This window comes from Channa argus, chromosome 19, assembly GCF_033026475.1.
Source record: "Channa argus isolate prfri chromosome 19, Channa argus male v1.0, whole genome shotgun sequence".
Taxonomy (NCBI): Eukaryota; Metazoa; Chordata; class Actinopteri; order Anabantiformes; family Channidae; genus Channa; species Channa argus.
In genome coordinates, this window is record NC_090215.1 from 1,078,727 (window position 1) to 1,099,293 (window position 20,567).

Consider the following 20,567-nt stretch of genomic DNA (forward strand, 5'->3'; position numbering starts at 1 on the left):
AATAATGATGAAAAAGATAAGGATAAAAATCAGTGTTACTATGGGGAGCTGGTGTGGAACAACAGCGAAATTCTACTTAAGTAGCCTGGTTAGTTTTTAGGCAGGATGGCTTATTTAACTTAATATTTTTGCATTGTAAATGTTTGCACCATTGTAAGTTAAATGTTGCAATTGTTAATGATGGAACTGATTTTGCCGACTTTATACACTGTTATGATGCTCACGTGATTTGATTATAATTTAAATTACCTTTGCTCCTTTTTTTATTATATTCTAGTTTATTTTATTAATCTGATTCTGAAAAGGAACTACACTTATCAAACACATGTAGAGAAGTATGAGAATAGTTTCATTTAAATGTAGTAAAATTATAGTAAGAAGTGGCAGAAACTGGAAATCATATATCAGAGTACACGGTTATTGACAAACACCCACAATGACTCAAATATGGATCCACATGAGAAATGTTTACATAAAACCTCAGTGTTTTTATTTATTTATTTGACAAGCAGCATGATCATGTTTGTCATTGTATTTTTTTTAATTGAAAGTAGATACCATAGTAAGTATAACCAGTTTTATTACAATACTTTTTCCTAACTTCATTACATTTAACAAAAAAAGAAAAATAAACACACAACTGCAAACGTGAGATAAGAAAGCATGTTTTTTAATATGTAGCCACCAATGTCATTGATTTTTACGGCAGTTTTCTTTTTTTTTTCGCTTTACTAGTATGTTTATCAGCTCCTACCTCATAAACGCCTGCAGGCATTTTCTTTTCGTTGCTTGACGCACAAGTGCGTGGCACTGGTGATGTTGTAAACAGCTTAAAAATCAGAAGGTGGCTGCGGTTTGGGTGGTGTCAGCTGGCTGTCTAAGGTGAGGTGATGACCTTTGTTTTCAAAGATGGAGGCACCAGTCCTGCCTCCGTCACCATACAGGATGACAGCAGACAGCAACAGACCAAAACCTAAATGGATGAATGAGTCTGTTTTATCATTTTATGTGAAACCTGTATCTGAAAGTCAGTCACACGGGTGGGGGTTTGTGTGCCGGAACGCCATGGCTCTGCTCCTCTGTCTATGCCACATAGCTGTACTCGTCTGCCGAGGTCTGGCTTCGCTCGATGTACTGCTTGTCGATGAGCACTTCGATGCATTTCTTGATCATGCTGATACTAGGGTTGAACCGGGCTTTGGACTGATTGATGACCTGCACAAGGGTGATTGAGAAACAATACAGAGCTGTTACGGAGCTGTTTTTTTTTACTATTTGAAATGGGTAAAATCCTATTTCATTGAAAAGCTGAGCTCCGTGTTTTTATCTGCATAGCTGCGCTTTTGCTCCTCAATCCAGATGAATACTGAAAAACACGAGTTTGCAATTCACTTTGTATCCACTTTGAAACAACAGCTGTTTTCCAGCTGGATTGGCCCTCAATTCATACAGTGTTAGTCGCATTTCAGCTGTAAACAAACATTTACGGAAACTATGAAAAGCAGTAAAACTTTTTACAACCAAAATTATTTTCCATTTGCATAAATAGCACTCATGTTTCTATTAGGACTAGCTTGAAAGAGCCCGAGCTATTCCAACGTTTCCCACACATACAATATACTTAGACAAATATACTTGGGCTGCTCAGCTACTGTATCTCTCCAAGAGGAGGACAAAGACCAAGATCAAGCTTTCTGCTTGTAGGCAGAAAAACAGGCTTAAATACAACATTACTGCCTCTTTCAAAGATTGTGTATTTGAGTTAAGTAGTCCAACCAGAGGACTGAGTGTCTCTGTTGTGGTGGCCAGTCAACTCATCAGGCCGATCTTTGACATTTTTATATATTTGGCATTGGGCGCCGTCTGAGCTCCTGCCCGCTTAAAAGTAAGTTAGTTTACTCCGTAAAAACAAACAAACAAAACAAACTAAATATCATATATTTCATGAAGTGAGTATTTATAGGAGTGGCCCATCCTGACACAACCCTCTGCACTTATCCAGACTCGTGACTTGCACAGGAAGACACTGGTGTGTTCTCCTCTTGTTGTTGCATTGTATTTAAAAATAAAGCAAAGTACTTTACCAGATATCCTTGTTGCTGCTTTACAAGTTATATTTTAAAAATAATGAATTCTGGTTCTGATTTAATTGTGTTGCTTATTGCTAATAGTTTATTCTAAATTAATTGCAATAATTCAGATATTATTAATGTTCATCAAATGTTCATTTAATAGAGCATGTTTGTCTCTCTCTTATTAAATTACATTTTATGTCAGCAAATGACAAACCCATATTGGCCACTTCTGTAAACGAAAACTTCAAAACAGAGGGAGAAATTTTCCATTTTAAAAGTTCATTTCGATTCGTAGTTTTCTATTTCTGTTAAGTATCCTATTTCAAGCATGTAGTTATTGGCCAAAACAAGAATAAGGTGTGTCAAAGTCAGTAGGCTGTTAATATGTAAACCCAAATAAATAGTTTATGTGTTTCTACTCCAATTATAATTCAATTCTGTGGGAAACACTCATTTCTTTAATAAAAAAGCTGGATGGATTAACAGAAGCCTTAATTCAGCTGTAGCTCTCAGCTGACATTTTTATTGCAATATGCTACAACATGGTCCCAAGAGAGAAGAAAATCAATCATAAAACATCACAATATAGCAGTGTACAGAATTCTGAGTAAATGCCTTCTTCAGGGAAAGAATGGCCTTTCCCTCACTTAATTTCATGAGCCTAGTATTAATAAAAATAAATAAAGTTGAAGCACCAACATTTTTAAAAAGAGATCACTTGAACCCACCTCTTGGATGAGGGCGTTGTGTCGGAGCACTTTGCGAGCCTTCATAATTCTTACTATAGCAGCTTGTAAATACATTTTGCGGTCCTCATCTACGGCACTCCTCGTCTGCTCCATTTCCTAAAAGCAGAAACACGTACGCGAGATAAGGGTTTAGATAGAAACATAAATGTTAAAATGCAGGTTAACAGAAAATTATGGAGAAAAGATGGGAAACCGGTTCTCTGACCTGTGGTGTGTCTTTCTGCATTGACGTTGTGATCTTAAACTTCGTCCTTTTACTGGTGAAATTCATATTTAGTGAAAACGTAGACTCTGCTTCAATATCCTCCTGTGTGCAAAAAAGAAAAGAATCCTATATTTTAATAATCTTCGCTGCTTTATTTCATGTCTGCAAAGTACGTAGTCTGTAGAAAGACGCTGAGTAAAGACAGAAGTGAAACAGACTTCTCTAAAGACTCTGCAAGTCCAATTACAAAAGGAACATGCCAAGGAAACGTCTTCAAAAAGCACTTTTCTGCACCTTTTCTGAATCGTGGTTGAGCATCTTGACATCCAGCAGGGACTTGATGGTTTTCTGTAACTCCTTCTCATTCATCTGGGTGCCGTCTTGCAGCTCCTTGTAGGTCACTGTCTGACTGTTGTTGAAGGCCAGCAACACAGCCATCTGGTAAGTGGTCACCATGGCAACATATGGCTTGGAAAGATAGTTCATTTTCACCTCACCTGTTGGTAACAAGGTAACATAGATTAACAGTAATGCACTATTTGGCTTCTTTATTTTAAATATTTTTGGTCATATTATTGCAAACAACATCTTTAGCTGTATACCGGCATATGTTTATATTGGCTGCTCAGGTGCAAACCTACTGCTCTATAGTTGTAGCCACACTTTCACATACATCATTGGCTGAAATGGATACGTTTGCATTCAAATCATGAGTAAAGCATCTGCATGCTTTGTTACCTGTGCAAAGATAGTGCAGCCAGGTCAACTTCCTCCCACTGAAGTGCTGATTATAGAACAGCTCAAACTGTAAAAACAAGTTTAACACAGAACTGGTTTTAAAATCGGCTGCTTTAATCCATTTTAACATCTACTACAATTCAGCTCCACAAGAATAGACTCACCATCTGCACACTCTTTTCTAGTTCTTGAGGAATAGCAAATGTGGAGGAGGGGACATGTGTGAGAGGCCAGGCTCCAGCCTGCAAACAATGCATATACCACAATGTCACATACATGGAATATCATAGAGTGGAGATAAGATTTCCAGACATGCCAACCCAAAAGAAAATCTTATCAAACAAAACATTTTCAGCACCCACAAATAGGTACACACATAGTAGCCTATGTTTTCAATGGCCTTCTTTTATTAATATGAGAAATGGAAATTCGAAGTTAGTTTTTACCTCACAAAAACTGAACCATTCACAAAAGCTTAAAAAAAAGAATAATGGAACCAGTGTTAACTTTATGCAAAGTCTTGAGGAAAGAAATAATTTGAAGGAATTAAGACTGCATGAGAAACCAGACATATGAAGACCTATGTCTATAGACTAGATGCTCTTTTGACATAGACTTGAGTACTGCACAGTTGCTAAATATTACAATCATGCCATTCATTTTATAATTTAATGGGCTAGGCCATTTGGCCTTCAATTTCATACATTTTACATTTAATTAGAGGGTACATAGGCCACTTGTGTAAACATTAAGGCTTATACACAAATTCACTTATTGTAGAATCTTTACCTTTGTCTTATATCCTATTGCCTATTACAGTGTAAGTGCAATGAGATCTGTATGTTGTACATTGGACTTATATAAATAAAGTTCAATTTCACTGAACTGAATCATAGCATGTACAATTGCATTTTTCTCGTATTGAAAAAAAAATGCAACCAGATGCCAGATGAAAGTATGTATTCCATTTATAACTTGAATGTCTAACTTAATTTAAATGATTGTAAATTGTATATTTTAATGATAATGCTTACATGTTTTTATTTCTGGTACTAATGCTGTATTTGTGTAAAATGTTATATAATATCTCTCTCTATTTTTTTTTTTTTTCAGCATTCTAATAATTCATTTCATTGTTGTTATCCTTTAGGTCAGGCTGGCTCAACCGTCACACAGTCACCAATAAAGAGAATTAAATCTCATCTGTTTTCTTTTCTTTAAGGGTCAGGCTCCTCACCTGTAATACATAGATCTGGAAGCTGATGCCGAGGTCCACCACTGTCTCTTGTGTCTTGATGAAATTGTTAAACTTGTTGTTGAGGTCGGCACTCACACTCATGTCTGTGTACATTCTGTGGAGTTTGCTTGTGAACTCATAGCCACAAGCTTGCTGCGGGAAAGAAGAGATGGACCATGAATATGTAGATGGGTACAGGAAAAAAAGAAGAAGAGAGACATAACAAGTCGTTGTTTCCACTGCTGAATTTATGGTTTACCTTAAGTTTGTTAATCATGGCTTCTTCAGAGTCCATCGACAATGATAAACCATGTATTAACCGCTTTGCTAGCATTCTGGCATAAAACTGTGGAAATTTGAAAAAATAAGATGAACAAATCCACTTATTAATACAGCGATGGGTGCACAAAGCTGCCTGTAAAGGCGATATTTTGGGACTTCTGAGGATTCTTCTGAGAATGAACACACACTATAAAGCTGATACATCTTATACTATTTTAAGCCCAAAACCACCCTACTACTCAGGGTTTGTGCATCACAGAGTCACCAGGTATTATACACAAAAATAAATGAGACTGTTTTTTTTCTCTTCACCTTTTGAAAGATATCCTTGTCATCAATGTACTTAAACACTGTGATGAAGCTGGTTAGCTTGTCCTCCACCTCATTCTCCGTCATTCCCTTTGCAGATTTCTTCAGCAGGTTGTCACAGTATTTTGCCAGCTAGATACCAAGAAGTGCATGAACAGGTCAAGGAACTTTCCACCAAACAAAATCTGTAGCATGTGTAAAAGTGTGTACTCACAAGTTCTGGGGCTTTACAGATGGACTTGGGTTCCCTGAAGTTCACCACGGATGTCAAAGCCTGAGAAAGAGAGAAATCGAACAAACAAAAAAAATACATAAACATATGTACCAAATTATACATTTTACAAATTTATAACATTGTCTGTTCTTTGGCAGATGCAGACAATGTAGTGGTAAAAGCATGTGTTCAATAGAGTCTGGAATCGAATACCTTATCAAGTGCACTCATGAAGTGCTGATCCCCATTTAGAACTGTGTTAATAAGCTGAACAAATTTACTGTGAACCTCCAGCACAGACTCCACAAACAGGGTCGGCATCTACATGAGTGAGAGGAGTGGGAAAAAGTTGTGTTAAAGAGGAGGAAAGGACAAAAAAAAATTACATTTTTAATAGTTAAAATACTAAACACACGTTAAACCTACAGGCAGGTTACAAAGTTTCTTATCGGCCACCATGTGCCACTAAAACAGCTTGGCAGGTATTTTCCAAGTCTTTAGAAGTCTACTGGAGGGACCACCATTCCCCCATCTAGTGTTTTAAAGTTTGTGGTAGAGAGCGATCTAAGGTAAATGTTCTGCACTTATGTAGCGCTTTTCTACCTATTGGCACTCAAAGCGCTTTACACTGCTTCTTATTCACCCATTCACACTCACAATCACACACACACTCACACACCAATGAGGGAGCTGCTATGCAGCTGGCCAACACTCACCTGGAGCAACTAAGTTGGGATTCAGTGTCTTGCTCAAGGACACTTCGACATGTGACCAGAGGAGTCGGGGATTGAACCAACAACTGTGAGATTGGTGGACAACCGCTCTACCTTCCTGCGCTACAGTTGCCCCTGTGGGCTGTGACAAACAGTAAGCCAACACTGGGAGTTGGCACTGGTAGGTGTAGTTATTTCTGTGTGGGCAGCTGCACGGGCACTAGTCACACTACAGACTTTTCAGCTTATTCAGCATTTTGATTTGGTGTCTGTCCCATCACTGACAGAGACCAGTGTGATTGGCTGTTTAGTTTTTTAAAATCAGTCCATGAGAAGAAAGCACAGTAGGTATAATCTGCCTGTGGTGAAACTGTCAAGCTAATGCTGGTTTGTTTACAGTTAATAAATCTGTGGTTCCGGGTTTTTCAAAAGTGTAGAGCAAACAATGTCTACATGTCTGTTGGCTATCACTTTCCTGTTTTCTAATGGGTTCAAATGCCTCTGTTGGCCGAGACAAAAGACGACGTGAGCTGATTTAGTGGTTGGCCTTCTTTGGCATCTAGTTATTTGACATCGTCTTGGTTTCCCACAGAAACACCTTTCACTTCCATCCTCAAAACACCTAACAAGTTGGTCTAAAACCAAGTACAGGAAATCAGTTGGGCAGAACCTAGTCTGTCCAAAAGCCATAGGATATGGCTAATATGAATGAAATTGTTTCAATAATGGCATTGCACTTGTGTGGATACATCTGCAGTTGTTATGTTTCTCAACTGATTAATTTAGGTTTTTATTCTTTTTGGTTTTGGCACTTGGCAAACTGTATATGCAAGGAAAAAAATACTTTATGACAACCCTGGACAAACGCTGAACCAACCTGAACTCTAGAAATCAAGTAATTAAAATGCGTGTAAACTAAACTTAACTGGTTTGCGGAAGCATCGAACCGGGATACAATAATTTGAGTTAATAATGTGTTTTATATAAAATTAAGCTGTCAAAGCGATCAATGATTAAAAGTAAAATAAAAGCAAAATAAAAAAAAGGGAATTCCAAGAAAATATATACAAATAAAATGTTGTCTTAAGTTATAAAAATGAAAAAGTACAGGCATGCACACACTCATCGCTGTAGTACTAACGTTTTCCTGAGAGAGGTTACTGGTGCCTCTGATGCCTTCATTGTGGATATGAACCTGCAACTCCTGGATCATATGAGGCAGCCCGTTGGACACAGCCCGTAGCAAGGTGTACATGTTGGCCATGTCTAAACAAAATCGACACAACAGAGTTTGATCATAAACTCTAGAGATCAATGTCTCACATACAGTAAATACACCAGGAGCAAACAGACTGACCGTCTCTCTTCTCCTGTCGAATAATATTCTGGCACTCCCCATGCAGGAACTGCAGGTGGTCTGCCACCATCCTCTGCTGGCACTCGTGGATGACTTTGGCGTAGGAGCTGGGGTGCAGGTACTTCCGACATCGCACTTCTTCGTCTTTCAACCTCGCCAAAACCTGAACAATAAAAAGATGCACTGCAGTCCGTTTTTGAACTTCACAATGAATGTTGATTTGGCACTGTTTTTTCGCCGGGTGCCCTTCCTGACGCAACCCTCCCCAATTTCTACCAAGTTAAAATGCACAGGATCCGAAAAGAGCCATTTCACTTACTTATGCAGATGACATGTTGCATATAAGGCCATTAGAATATGCACCTTTAAAAAATGCAAATCATACAACCTTTTTTCAACACAGCCGCTAAATAAAATAAAAGACTTAATTTATGGATAATATGGTCCCTAATCTTTTGAGAGAAAATGTCATCAATCCCAAGACATTTTCAAAACCGATTATTTCAAGAGATGCTGAATGTAACACAGTCACATCTTGTCATAATCACACTGACTGGCAGGATTTTGGAAACCAGCAGAATCCCTGCATCTGTCTCATTGGAAAAGCCAAATCTGACTAATATTTGCCAAACACTGCAACATTCTTCATGTAAAACTGTAGTGATGTATTTGTTTGTTCCTATTTAAACTGTATATATCTCTTTTTCTAAACAGGTCTCTCTTGATAAGATCACAATGGCAATGAGAAAACCTGTTTAAAAAAGGTAAATTAACACGTGATAGTGGCTGGTGTACACACAGACAGACTAACACTCTACAATTATCTGTAACTAGATACACAGTGTTAGCCATCATAAAACCAAGCACAAACAAAAGCAAAGCATCTGAGACAAAAAGGCAAAACAGAATTATAGCAACTAACATTCACGTACATGTATAATCTGTCCAAGCATCTTACCTTTTCCATATACTGTGAGCAGTTAGATTCCTGCAACAGATTGGAGGCCTCTTGTTTATAATATTCTCCTGTTTTTAGCAGAAATGGCCCTTCGAAGATTTCCTGATAAAACTGCAGGAAAATGATTTAGTACATAGGTTTAGGATTTAGGACATATGTGTATACACAGTCCCACATGAACACTTACAGTTTCATACGTCATGTATGAATTACAAAAACTTGTCTCACCTTTAGTGGAAACTTTTTCTTGTACTGTTCAACATGAACAAAGGAGTTGATGACCCCATGGATTACCTTCTGGTTGGGATTCTCACCACACCGATCACTGAAGGGCAGAGATTCGGCTGTTAGCTCCAACTATTTAGGTGCAGGTTTAAGTGCAGGTTAAAATGCTTAGATAATGATGGATTTAGGAAGCAATCAGACCTCTAGACTTTTTGCACACTTAAAATGTATTACAGATTCACTTTTACATACATCTAAACAGATCTGCTGTGTTGCCCATCAATCTACACTCAATAAACCATATTGACAAAGTAACATGGTTATAGAATTTAATTTTTAAATATGTAAATGCGGAAACCTGTCATTAATTTGGGTTTTGAGGTAAGGGTTGCTCAGGTTTGTCTGACTTCCGAGGTTGTTCCAGCTGAAATTTCCAACTTGAATTCTGACTTCCAGGTACAAATGGAATGCACCAAAAGTCCTCTAAATGCTGTGTTACAAACTCAAAATAGGCTGTCAGCCATCTCATAGCAACTTCACCATAAAGGTTTGGTAATATTACTCTAAAGTTCATCCTTCTCTGAGGTTCTATCTCTGTAGATAACTTCTGAAGGTGTGTCAGAGTGATTGTTGTGTACCCTCATAAACCAAGTCCATTAGTATTAAGTTACTTTTTTTTTGCCAGACACCGAGCCAACTCTAGACCAGCTCAAACCTAGCTTTAGAAAGGGTTTTATACTCTTTGTGTCATCACAATGTTTTTGAAAATCTGCAGAAGGTCCACTAAACATTCTTGCTTGTTTTTAATCCAGAGATGCTGTCTGAAATTTAGGGACCTTACATCTCAAAAAGAAAAAGTAAATACATTTTTGTTATGAAGAGATTGCAATTTTGAGTTTGTTATATGTTTCCAAAACTCTAAAACCATATTTTCACTTAGGACTGATGGACAATAATAACTATTTTATTCATTTAACATCTATCAACCAGTATGTAAAGATCAGACACTATAACAATAATCTCAAAGTATAAAACAATGTAAATCAAATGAGCAGATCAAAGAAAAATACATTAAAAAGATAAAACAAGATATCTCTTATTTCTACCAGTGCAGAAAAACAGATTATTAGGTATTATTAGATTCAGATCAGATATCAGATTATTAGATATTAATTCTATCTTCCAGAAAAGGAAAGAAATGTTCTAGTGGCTCAGCTTTTATGAAAAACATACTTTTTGATTTCATTTAGCAACATCCGGATCAGGACAGCCTGAAGGGGCTCAATCATTAGCTTTCTCCACATATCCAAAGCCAGCTGCAACAAAAAAGAGAGAACATATCACAATGTTGCAAACAATCCTTCAGTAGATCCATGTAGTTGGGTACTGTAAAATAAAACAATTTATTTGCGTAGCTAATCGTAGAAGTTGAGTGCCCCTTACCCCTTGATCCCTTTCCTTACTTGTATGTATTGCCCCCTTATGAATCTGTAAGTGTTTGTGTGGAGAATAAATGTTTCTACCAATCAATACCTCTCCAATCTCCATCAGTGGCTCGTTCATATCGACTCCTCCATAGCCATACTGTAGGTCTGCTTCTGTCAGCTTGTTCTTCCTGATGAACTGAGTGTTAAGGTACCTGAATAAAGTGGAGAGGAGGGATGCGATATGAGTTGGATTTCCAAAACATAAAGTAGATTCCATTTAAACTCAGCTCTGTTTGTGTTTGAAGAATCAGTAACAGCACCACAGTAGTACTGTCAGTGTCCGCTAGCTGCAAACTGAGATTATTAACACATAAAAGTCCAAGTGACAGTCATGCTTAGGTAATCCTATTAGTCACTTACTCAGTCTTCGGCTATTTAGTGTCACATTAGCCAAGTTAGCCACAAAAGCCAAGACAAACAGAACAGAGTAAACCAATCAAACAGAATGTGCCCTGATCTGATCCTGAGGATTGGCATTTGCTAAACTGAAGCCAATCCAAATTCAGTATTTCCTTTGTTAAACTCAACCTGCTCTCACTCACAGTGTGAATGTGAATGATAATTTGCACACAAAAGATTAAAGATAAATTCAATATTAATTGGACAGTACTGACCACCGCATTTGCTACTTAAAACACAAAACATAATGGCAGAAGATCCATTGTCTGTACAAAGGCAAAGACTGTTTTTGATGAAAGATCCCCCCCCCCCCCGAAATGCTGCTTTACAACCACAAGTGAGCTTTCTATAGTTCCTGTATTGTGTCCAAATCTATTTCAAGATGTATTTCCTCTTAGCTACCATTATTTACAGCTTAACCTTATCCTAACACCCCTGTAAACACTACAGACAACAACACCCAACATTAGGTGTTATAGTAAGGTGTTGGACCTTAACTTGCAACCACAACAATATCGATGCCCTTAGTATTGATTCTCCAACTCGACTGGAGAGATGGAACATCTTCCTTCCAAACATATTCCTTCTTTCAGCCCATCGTGTTGGCCCAAACAACATGAGGGGCTGATACATCTGTTTAAACAGAGGCAGTAATAAAATTCAGTATATACTCTCCTTTAGATTTTAACTGGTAGAATATATGGAATTTGCAGGTTTGTATCTATTCCATTTAATGTATTTATAAATAATTGATGAATAATATTGTTACATATGAAAGAAGTCTAATCGGTGAGAATTATACTACCAAAGTATACAGTTCTCTGCTTTAGTTTCACAGCCCACACATTTACTATGTGGTTATGCGTCACTGCTCTCATTAACCCGCTGTAAGCAGCTGTTGCCAGCAAAAAACTCCGGTAAAACCCTGAGCACAACCTGCCCAGTATCAAACAGCACAGATATAAAGTTGTGTTGTGGCTGTTGAACACTATTGACTGTCACTGCTAATAGAGGTTAGCAGAACAGTTAATGCAGCTTTGACAGAAGATATTTTACCATGATAAATTCTACTATGTTGAAATTCATAAACTGAGGATGTATTAACTCATCCCTGGTGTTTCAACACGTCTCAAAAGGAAGCACAGTGTAACGTAGCAGAAAGACGACTACAGAAACATTCCCATCGTCAAACTATGGCAAGCATAATACAACAGGAACAAGTGCTGCAAAAGCAGCTATGGCCAATGTTCAGCACCACTAACCATGAAACATAGCTAGCATAACTATGATCAATGGTATTAACTGTCTGTCTGTTTTGATTCAGTTCACTTCAACTTTCATGATAATTTGTGTTTGCCAGGGTGCAAATATACAGATCTACTTACAATAAGCAACCGTTTTCCAAATTAGGAACTGAGCTTTCGCAGATATAATAAATCACGGAGCCATATATGTATGCAATGTGGTGGGACGTAGACAAAAAATAGATTTAAAGTTTCCCAGTATTGGTTTAAAATAAATCGGGGCACATTAAATGCCTGCTCACTCTTCACACTACACTTTGCAAGGTAATATTTTAAACACATTTCTAGGAAAAAAGAAACCTCAGTGTAGAATATTATAGATTGTGGTAGAATAAATTTCGTCCTTAAAAACTGGGCCAACTTCAAAAGAATCTGAACTGATAAGGACAGCCACTTAATTCACCTCACATCTTATGTTACAACTTGTCATTGAACACATCGACTGAAATAGAATATGTTGTACAATGTAAATAAAAGATAATGCTTTATTTTACACTATTCTCAGCATCTAGTCGTGTTTGTGGGGAAAAAGACCACACTAATTTGAGAGTTTCACTGCTCAAGCCCTCCCCCCCAACAAAAACCTGCCATTGCGCATGTTTTTGGGCATGTATGTAGTTTTAAGTTTTTTCATGTAATGTCATCCAGCAAGCTGCTCTGTTGACCAATCATGTATATGCAAGCGTGTATTACTGCTGGCTTAATATGTAATGTGAAAGATAGAGTTCTGTACTCTTTACCTGGCAATTGTCAAAGCCACATCCAGAGTTGTGCAATCCTGTCGACAGTACTGCACTTTGGCGTCTACATCATTTTTTAAAACATGCACGCAACCATCAATAACATAACCTCAAACATCCTAGATTGTGTTTCATTGCTTTGCCAGTACATTAAAGAGCGCACCCTCACCAAAACAGCCCCTTGTGTTCTTTTAAAGTGGGGAAAATTTCTGAATAAATATGGCCTAAATGGTAAATGGTCTGCACTTATAAAGTGCTTTTCTACCTATTGGCCATCAAAGCGCTTTACACTGCTTCTCATTCACCCATTGTCACTCACAATCACACACACACACTCATACACTAATGGGGGAGCTGCTATGCCGCTGGCTAACATTCACCGGGAGTAACTAAGTTGGGGTTCAGTGTCTTGCTCAAGGACACTTCGACATGTGACCAGAGGAGCCGGGAAAGTTGAGGAAAGCTGAAACAACAACTGTGAGATTGGTGGACAACTGCTCTACCTTCTTGCACCACAGTTGCCCCTAAATGGTGATTCAGCCTGATGACTCACTGGGAATAAATACTACATCGGTGTACCAAGAAGAAACATAGGACAAAAAAATGGCAGCATTGTTACCTGTACAGGCAGTCCATGTAGTCAGCTCCTTTGCTGTATTCATCCCAGTATCTATGGTACATCACTAAAACTTTCTCCTCTGATTCCAGGACTTTCTAAAGAAAAAGAGCCACATGCATGACAGGTGTTATGGAAATGCTGGTATGTTTCAGGAAAAAAAGGAAATTCATTCAGCAAGTTTTTCTTTGCCAGCAGCTAGAGAGCTGGTGGGAGCATTTACCTTGTACAACTGCCGAACATGATTCTCAAGAAACACCTTGGTCTCTGTGTATAATCTTTCACCCAAAGGCTCTGGGTAAGCAACGCACAAGGCATAAATGTCACTGGTGTCAAAGTTGAGGATTATTAATAAAGATAAATAGAATTCAATTACAGATTCAGATGGTATGTAAGTTAAAGACGTATTATGTATGTAAAACTAGATAAAGCAATTTCAAAATTTCTGATCCTCAACAAATCATTTTACTATTTTGCCCTGCCTGAACAAAGAGCTCTTCATTTCATACCTAAATAGTGTTTTCACACCTAAACAAGTGTTATTAAACTGACAGATCAATATCTGAATTAATTATATCAGGTGTTATGAAGTTATATACATTACACTTTATTTTACATATATATATATATATAGATATAGATATATCTATATATATATATATTTACTGTAATTAGCAGTTCTTTAACTTCCTATCTTCTTGTTGTGTTGTAATTAAAACTTCAATATGAAGCAATTTGGCAAAGGATACGAGAATCGATCATTCCACGTGGCTCTCTCCACATAATCAAGCATCACAACAGCCTTGATTGTCGTCAGTAACTTGTTCCATGTCTCGTCGAAATCCACTACCCGTGGTTTTAAGGACATTGTATGGTTTCTCTTTCAGCCTGACAAAAGAAAAATCAAAAAAGTACAGGAGTGAGGAAGCGACATTTAGAAAGAAAAAAAAAAAACTCATTTCAGTTTGCTTTCAGTTTGTCATCATGTAAGCTAAGGGAAAATTTGAATTTAAGTAATTAAAAGGACTGAGAAAACAGAGAAAATATGTGTTTGTAAAGTGACAGAAAAAGAGACAGAAAACACCGGATTTGTTTGTACTTTGTAGCCTCTGATACCAGATATATATTTGTTTTATTAATACTTGATATTACAAGAGGTGATAACAGTATTAATGGTGTATAATTAAATCTGACAGCTGACAGAACGGAGTGCAGTAAATATATACATTACCAAAACAATACTTTTAATAATAAATACCCTAATTCAACAGCTGATACTATGATAGCAACAGATGAGATAAACAGTGTGCTCAAGTTCATAGAGGCAAGATGACCGTTGATCAAAAGTGATCCTAATGATACCCATCAAGGAGCAATACTATGCACTATTCCAGACGATGGTGCGACATTAATATGTCACCTTCGATAGCTTTATCCGAATAATCATAATAACCTCGAAGTAGGAGAAGATAACGTAAGGCCCTATGATGTTTTTCGTCATTCATACCAGACTTCACGTCAGAGAAAACATTGCTAAATTATAAAGGATTCCTGTTAACTACTTTACATGTGCCAATATCTGATTTTAATAAAAACTCTGGGTCAAAGTTACAGTAGAAGCATACCTCCTCCCATAATAAAGCCAGCTAAGTTCACGGCACTAGCTCGCAGAAAGCGAATCCCAAAATAGGATGGCTAGCTAAAAGGCTAACTAGCTTCTAGCTAGCATGCTACCTCTTCCTGCTCAAGTCCCAACTATTTTAAAGGGGTCAGCTAACAGCTACTGGGCTGGCAAGAGCTAATGATAGCTCCGCTATAGCTAGCAAATTATCATCTTCACTGCAATTTCCCCACATTTGCAATGACAGCTCGGAGAAAGATTGTGCTGCTGCTAAACACAACAGCTTAGTGATGTCAAGCGTGGACTTCTGATTAAAACATACCTCTATTTAGTAGTTACTTATTATAAAACTCAAGTTTCACCGCTGTCACAGGATTGATTTGCCTCACAGGGTTCTCCTGCCTCTTGGGTTGTACCAACGTATTTAGATGGGGGTATAATATGAAAAATGATTAATACGTAATGAATCTTTTTTTTGCGATTTGTCATTGTAAAGTGTCTTTGGGAGATTTTTTTTAAATCGTATGCTATATCGATATATCCACTTAAGAACAAGACAAAACCCACTCGGGTTTAAGCTATAGACCCGTAAACTCCCATTTGTCCATGGTATCGCCCCAAACTACGGAAACCTCCAAGGGATTAAGTATGAAACTCAGAAGCTGAAATACTGTCAAAACTAACTAACTTCATAATGGTTTTTATAACCTCCGATTTAAGAAACGGTAAAAACATTTACCCTCAGCTAAATTTTTATACAGTACATAGCAAAGCATCCATTTTCGATGAAATTCAAACAAAAATCTCTTAGTGTCACACTAAATGAGAGAAATATCAACAAAAAGTGGAAGTTGTTTGCATAAGGAATTAAATAATGATATTTGTAGCGTATGTTGTTTTTAAACCATAGAAGCCTAAAGCATGCCTGGATTGATAGGCTAACATAGTTAGAAGAAACGTAAACCAATCTGAAAACCTAGTTACTGCCAAAAGTTCCTTAAAGCTAGCTAGATTAGTGACAATAGGATTTATACTAAATTAACAAAGGCTAAGATTTTCTTTTCACAAAACAGGTAACGTTAGAGTTACAACATTTTTAATTTAGATAGAATAAATGAAAAGTCTGTTTTAACTAGCTAGTTAAATTGAGAGATATATCCACTATGTTATTGTTATTATTGTTGTTTTGAGCTATTTACTTTACTTTTTGTCAAGCTTATTTCCCCAAGTTAACACTACGGATAAGTCAGAAAAATTGACCTCAAGCAACAGAGGCAGCCACCCAACGCCAGGGTTTGTATTCTGACAATACATTTTTTTAAAAGTGAAACCCAACCCTGAAATGAATGAATGAAGTATTATTTCACTAGCAAGCTGATAAGAAGTTAAACCTTTTTAAAGTTCTCCAGGAGGATTATGGAAGGATTATTGAAAGGTGGCAAAGCAGATAGTGGCAGCTCAGAAGAAGCTTCTATGTATTTGTCTTACTGAACTGTGTAACATAACCTTACATCACAACTAAAATAAACCAACTCTTACTTTTTCTGATCGCTAAGGTGTCAGAATGAACACCGTGATCAGCAGCTCTTGTTTTCTCTTTGTCAGAATGAACCCAATGAAAATAGAGGAGGAAATTAACCCATGTACAGCTTAGTCCTGCTGCCATACACCTGTGTAGCAGCAAACCAGCTGCAGCCAGTGCTGTAAGTACTGTATCTTATTACTGCACTTATAACCTCTTCTACTAATAATACTAATGTTAAATGTTCAAATATGTTACCAGTCATGGGTAGTTGTTTGTGTGTGTTAATTATTTAAAAAGTAACAAGCAGTAACAACATTTGACCCATTTCAACCCACCTTTAAGGCAGGGTTTGCAATGGTGAAGCACTTATTAATGACCATAGAAGCTACTTTGTTGTTGCCAGGTTTGGGTTTTGGGTTTTTTCTCATTTAAACTTTCTGCCTGGCAGAACACTGAGCCTGCCTTCTATGTACATGACTGGTTTACAGACACCACAGTTCAGGGTTTCCCTCTTCTCTCATCTGAGTAGTTCCCCTATGGATTCTTCTGTTATTTTTCCACCAAATGCAGTGATTTTCTTAAAATAACAAATAATGTCATATCAAGAAAAACGTAGGTGTAGATGCAGAAAACAATGCTAGAGGCCAACTTTAACCATCAAGTGCTGTACCAAGGAGATGCTCTATCTTCTCTGCAGTTCTGCATAGGGATGAACCCCCTCACCCAGATTATCGCCAAGAGTGGTTTCGGATAGTGACTACAAAATGAAGCGACCATCAGCCATCTCCTCTACATGGATGACATCAAGCTTTATGCCAGGATTGAACAAGACATGGACTTACTGAACCACACCTCTAGGATTAGATTACATATCTTTTGGATGACATGCAGAGAACACCTGTTTTTCACATTGGTGAGTTAGGTATTGAGAACCATGCATTCAACAGTTATCAAAATTGCTTTTGCTGTGATGGATCAGAGGGATATTGGAGAACCCTTTTTGCTTCAATGTAATACAATATTTCGATTGTTTTATTTTATTAAAAAAGATGAAACCTTCTTTTGGCCCCGTTGACATTGTTCCAACGACTTTACTGTTAAACGCTACCGATTCGCTTGGTCCTTGTCTGGTAAATATGATAAACTTGTCTCCTTCTGCTGGCACGGTCCCCTCCTTTTTAAACAAGCTGTAGTGAACCCCATTCTTAAAAAGCCAAATCTGGATCCTACTGACCCTATAAACTACAGGTCCATATCTAAACTGCCTTTCATGTCCAAAATTTTAGAAAAAGTGGTAGCCCAACAACTTTCCACTTAACTGCATCATCATCAAATCTTGGACAGGTTTCAATTAGGTTTCCGCAAAATGCACTCAACAGAGACAGCCCTTCTTAAAGTGTCATGTGACATTTTGATGGCGGCAGACTCGGGCCAGTACAGTGTTGGTTTTAATGGATCTCAGCATTTGACACAGTTGACCATAAAATTTTAATAAATTGTCTCCAAAATGATATTGGTTTGTCTGGGTCTGTACTTTAAGGAGTGGTTGGGCAGTAACTACCTTCAACTAAATCCAAAAAAGACAGAAACTTTGATTATTGCCCCTGATAAGAAAATTCCACAGATCAGGCAACATCTTGGTTCTTTGGGCTCCTCTGTTCAGTCAAGCCTCAGTAATTTCGGTGTTGTATTTGATCAAACCATGTCCTTAGATCAACATTTAGGCCAGATGGTCAAAAACTGTTTCTATCACTTACGGAATATTTCAAAAATGAGGAAAATGTTGTCCAATGTAGATTTGGAGATGATCATACATGCTTTTATCTCATCTCGTTTGGACTATTGTAACTCACTCTTTACTTGTCTTAACAAACTTGTTAGAAATTGTGTTTGGATTGTTCGAAACTCAGCAGCGAGGTTTTTAACTGGAACCAGAAGAAGATTCTCTTCACTGGATACAATCAAATTTAGAATTGATTTTAAAATTTTGGTCCTCACTTATAGAGCCCTTCATGGGAATGCTCCTGAGTACATTTCTGACCTGTTGACCCCTTATGGCTCCTCGAGAGCATTAAGGTCATCAGGTCAAAATCTGCTCATGGTCCCTAAAACCCATTTTATTCATTTTTACCCATTTATTCTTTTAAAAAGCAACTGAAGACACTTTTCTTCAGACAAGCTTTTAGCTGACTGGGCTCTTATGGTTGCATCCTTGTTGTAGTTGTGTTTTATTTTATATTTGAAGTTTTATTGTCTCTAATATTCTCTAATGTTTTATTGAAGAGGGAATTCTTCCGCAACTTCATAAGTGCTTAAGTTACAGTAATTTAAAAAAAATAATTGTTTTTGTTTCTTATCTGTTCTATATGCCACTTGTTTCTCATGAAACTTACATGTCATAAGACGTCTCATAGCAATGTGATTTGATTACTTTGTACCTCACTTGTAAGTCGCTTGGGATGAACTCATTTGCCAAATTACTAAATGTTGTTTTAAGATGAGTTTAGTATGAGATAAACACTAAAAAGAGAGGAAATCAGGAGGGCATCCAATTTTTTTTTATAGTACTGTGTCTACTAGTCATATATTCATATAATTCATATATTTGGCAACCATAGACTAGTTTTAGCAATAGTGTGTAACTTAAACTACTGTAGCTAGAATGTGAGCCTCAGCAAACACTTACTACGCTCTGCACTGCCCTTCAGCTAGTCTTTTTATTCAAGATTATAGACTAAAGATTCAAAGACATTGTTACATATTACATGTTACAATATATACCAATAAATATCAATGATAACAATATATAAGAATGATAAAGCTTAGACATCAAGCATTAATCATTGCTTATCTTTAATAGGTTAGAAGGGTGAGTCTCACGCAAACACATTTAGAAGCCAGAATAAACAAAAAAGCTTGCTTTAAAAATAAGGACAAGGTGGGTGCAGCTGCAGTTCAAAAGGAACTCAAGAATTTTTTTAAGGACAGCAAGGGAGAAACAATGGAAACCTCTAGTAAAGAGCCTTATCTTTATAGACAACAAAAACCTTTGGGACTACATGAAGAAGATCACGTTTGAGAACTATGAATGGGGGCCAATACTGTTACGGGAATGCTGCATTCTTTGGTGCAGACAGCACATATTGTGTAGACTGTTTCTTCTGTCAATGTTTGTCAGGCACGTGTGTGTACTGTTAATATATTTGCAGCTGCGTGCAGCACCGTGTGCCTAAGACAACTTTCCCTGTGGAACAATAAAGTTAATATCTCTGCACTGCTGCCAGTGCTGTTTAATGAGTCTGTGAGTTAGGGTCACCACAGCAGGTCATTGGTCTGCATGTTAATTTGGCACATTTTTATGCCGGAGGACCTTCCTGATGCAGCCCTCCCCAGTGTCTACCAGGCTTGGGACTGGTACTTGGCACTGCGTTGCTGGGGACGGGCGGTTGGGAATTCAGTTTCTTGCCAAGGGACATGCGGTCGAGAGCGGGGAACAAACCCTATGGCCCCCTTAGCACTTTAGGAATAATTAATTACATTAACATTATATTGTTAGGGCATATTTCTATTAAACAAATATGACAGGAATGTTGCAAACTGTACCCTCAATCACTTCTTCACATACACAATGAGCTTATAAAACATGATGCATTTTTTTATTTTTAAGGGTCCAATAGAATTAAGCAGTTAAAATGATCGACTAGATCATTTTAAAAGATAAATGATATGCACTTACTAGCCATTTTATTAGGTACATCTGTACAATCTAATACAGTCCAGTACAGTCTAATTCTACTTTAAGTATGTGTTTAT

At 37.4% G+C, this 20,567-nt stretch overlaps 1 protein-coding gene across 2 annotated transcripts; it reads right to left on the reverse strand.

Annotated features, from left to right (window-relative positions):
- Positions 1-467: 467 nt before the first annotated feature.
- On the reverse strand, positions 468-15,657 carry cul2 (cullin 2). Of its 2 annotated transcripts, XM_067486751.1 has the most exons (21): positions 15,552-15,657; positions 14,358-14,496; positions 13,832-13,934; positions 13,612-13,706; positions 10,596-10,701; positions 10,296-10,378; positions 9,066-9,162; positions 8,838-8,948; positions 7,880-8,042; positions 7,664-7,788; positions 6,023-6,130; positions 5,810-5,869; positions 5,599-5,727; positions 5,264-5,350; positions 5,005-5,157; positions 3,932-4,009; positions 3,768-3,834; positions 3,324-3,526; positions 3,030-3,131; positions 2,804-2,920; positions 468-1,215 (listed from the first exon to the last, which is right to left on the reverse strand). In XM_067486751.1, the coding sequence occupies exons 2-21, from the start codon at positions 14,474-14,476 to the stop codon at positions 1,084-1,086; spliced, it is 2,238 nt and encodes a 745-aa protein (XP_067342852.1). In that variant the 5' UTR covers positions 14,477-14,496; positions 15,552-15,657; the 3' UTR covers positions 468-1,083. The 2 variants fall into 2 exon arrangements, with proteins under 2 accessions (XP_067342852.1, XP_067342853.1); XM_067486752.1 differs by lacking the exon at positions 5,264-5,350.
- Between the last annotated feature and the right edge of the window lie 4,910 nt (positions 15,658-20,567).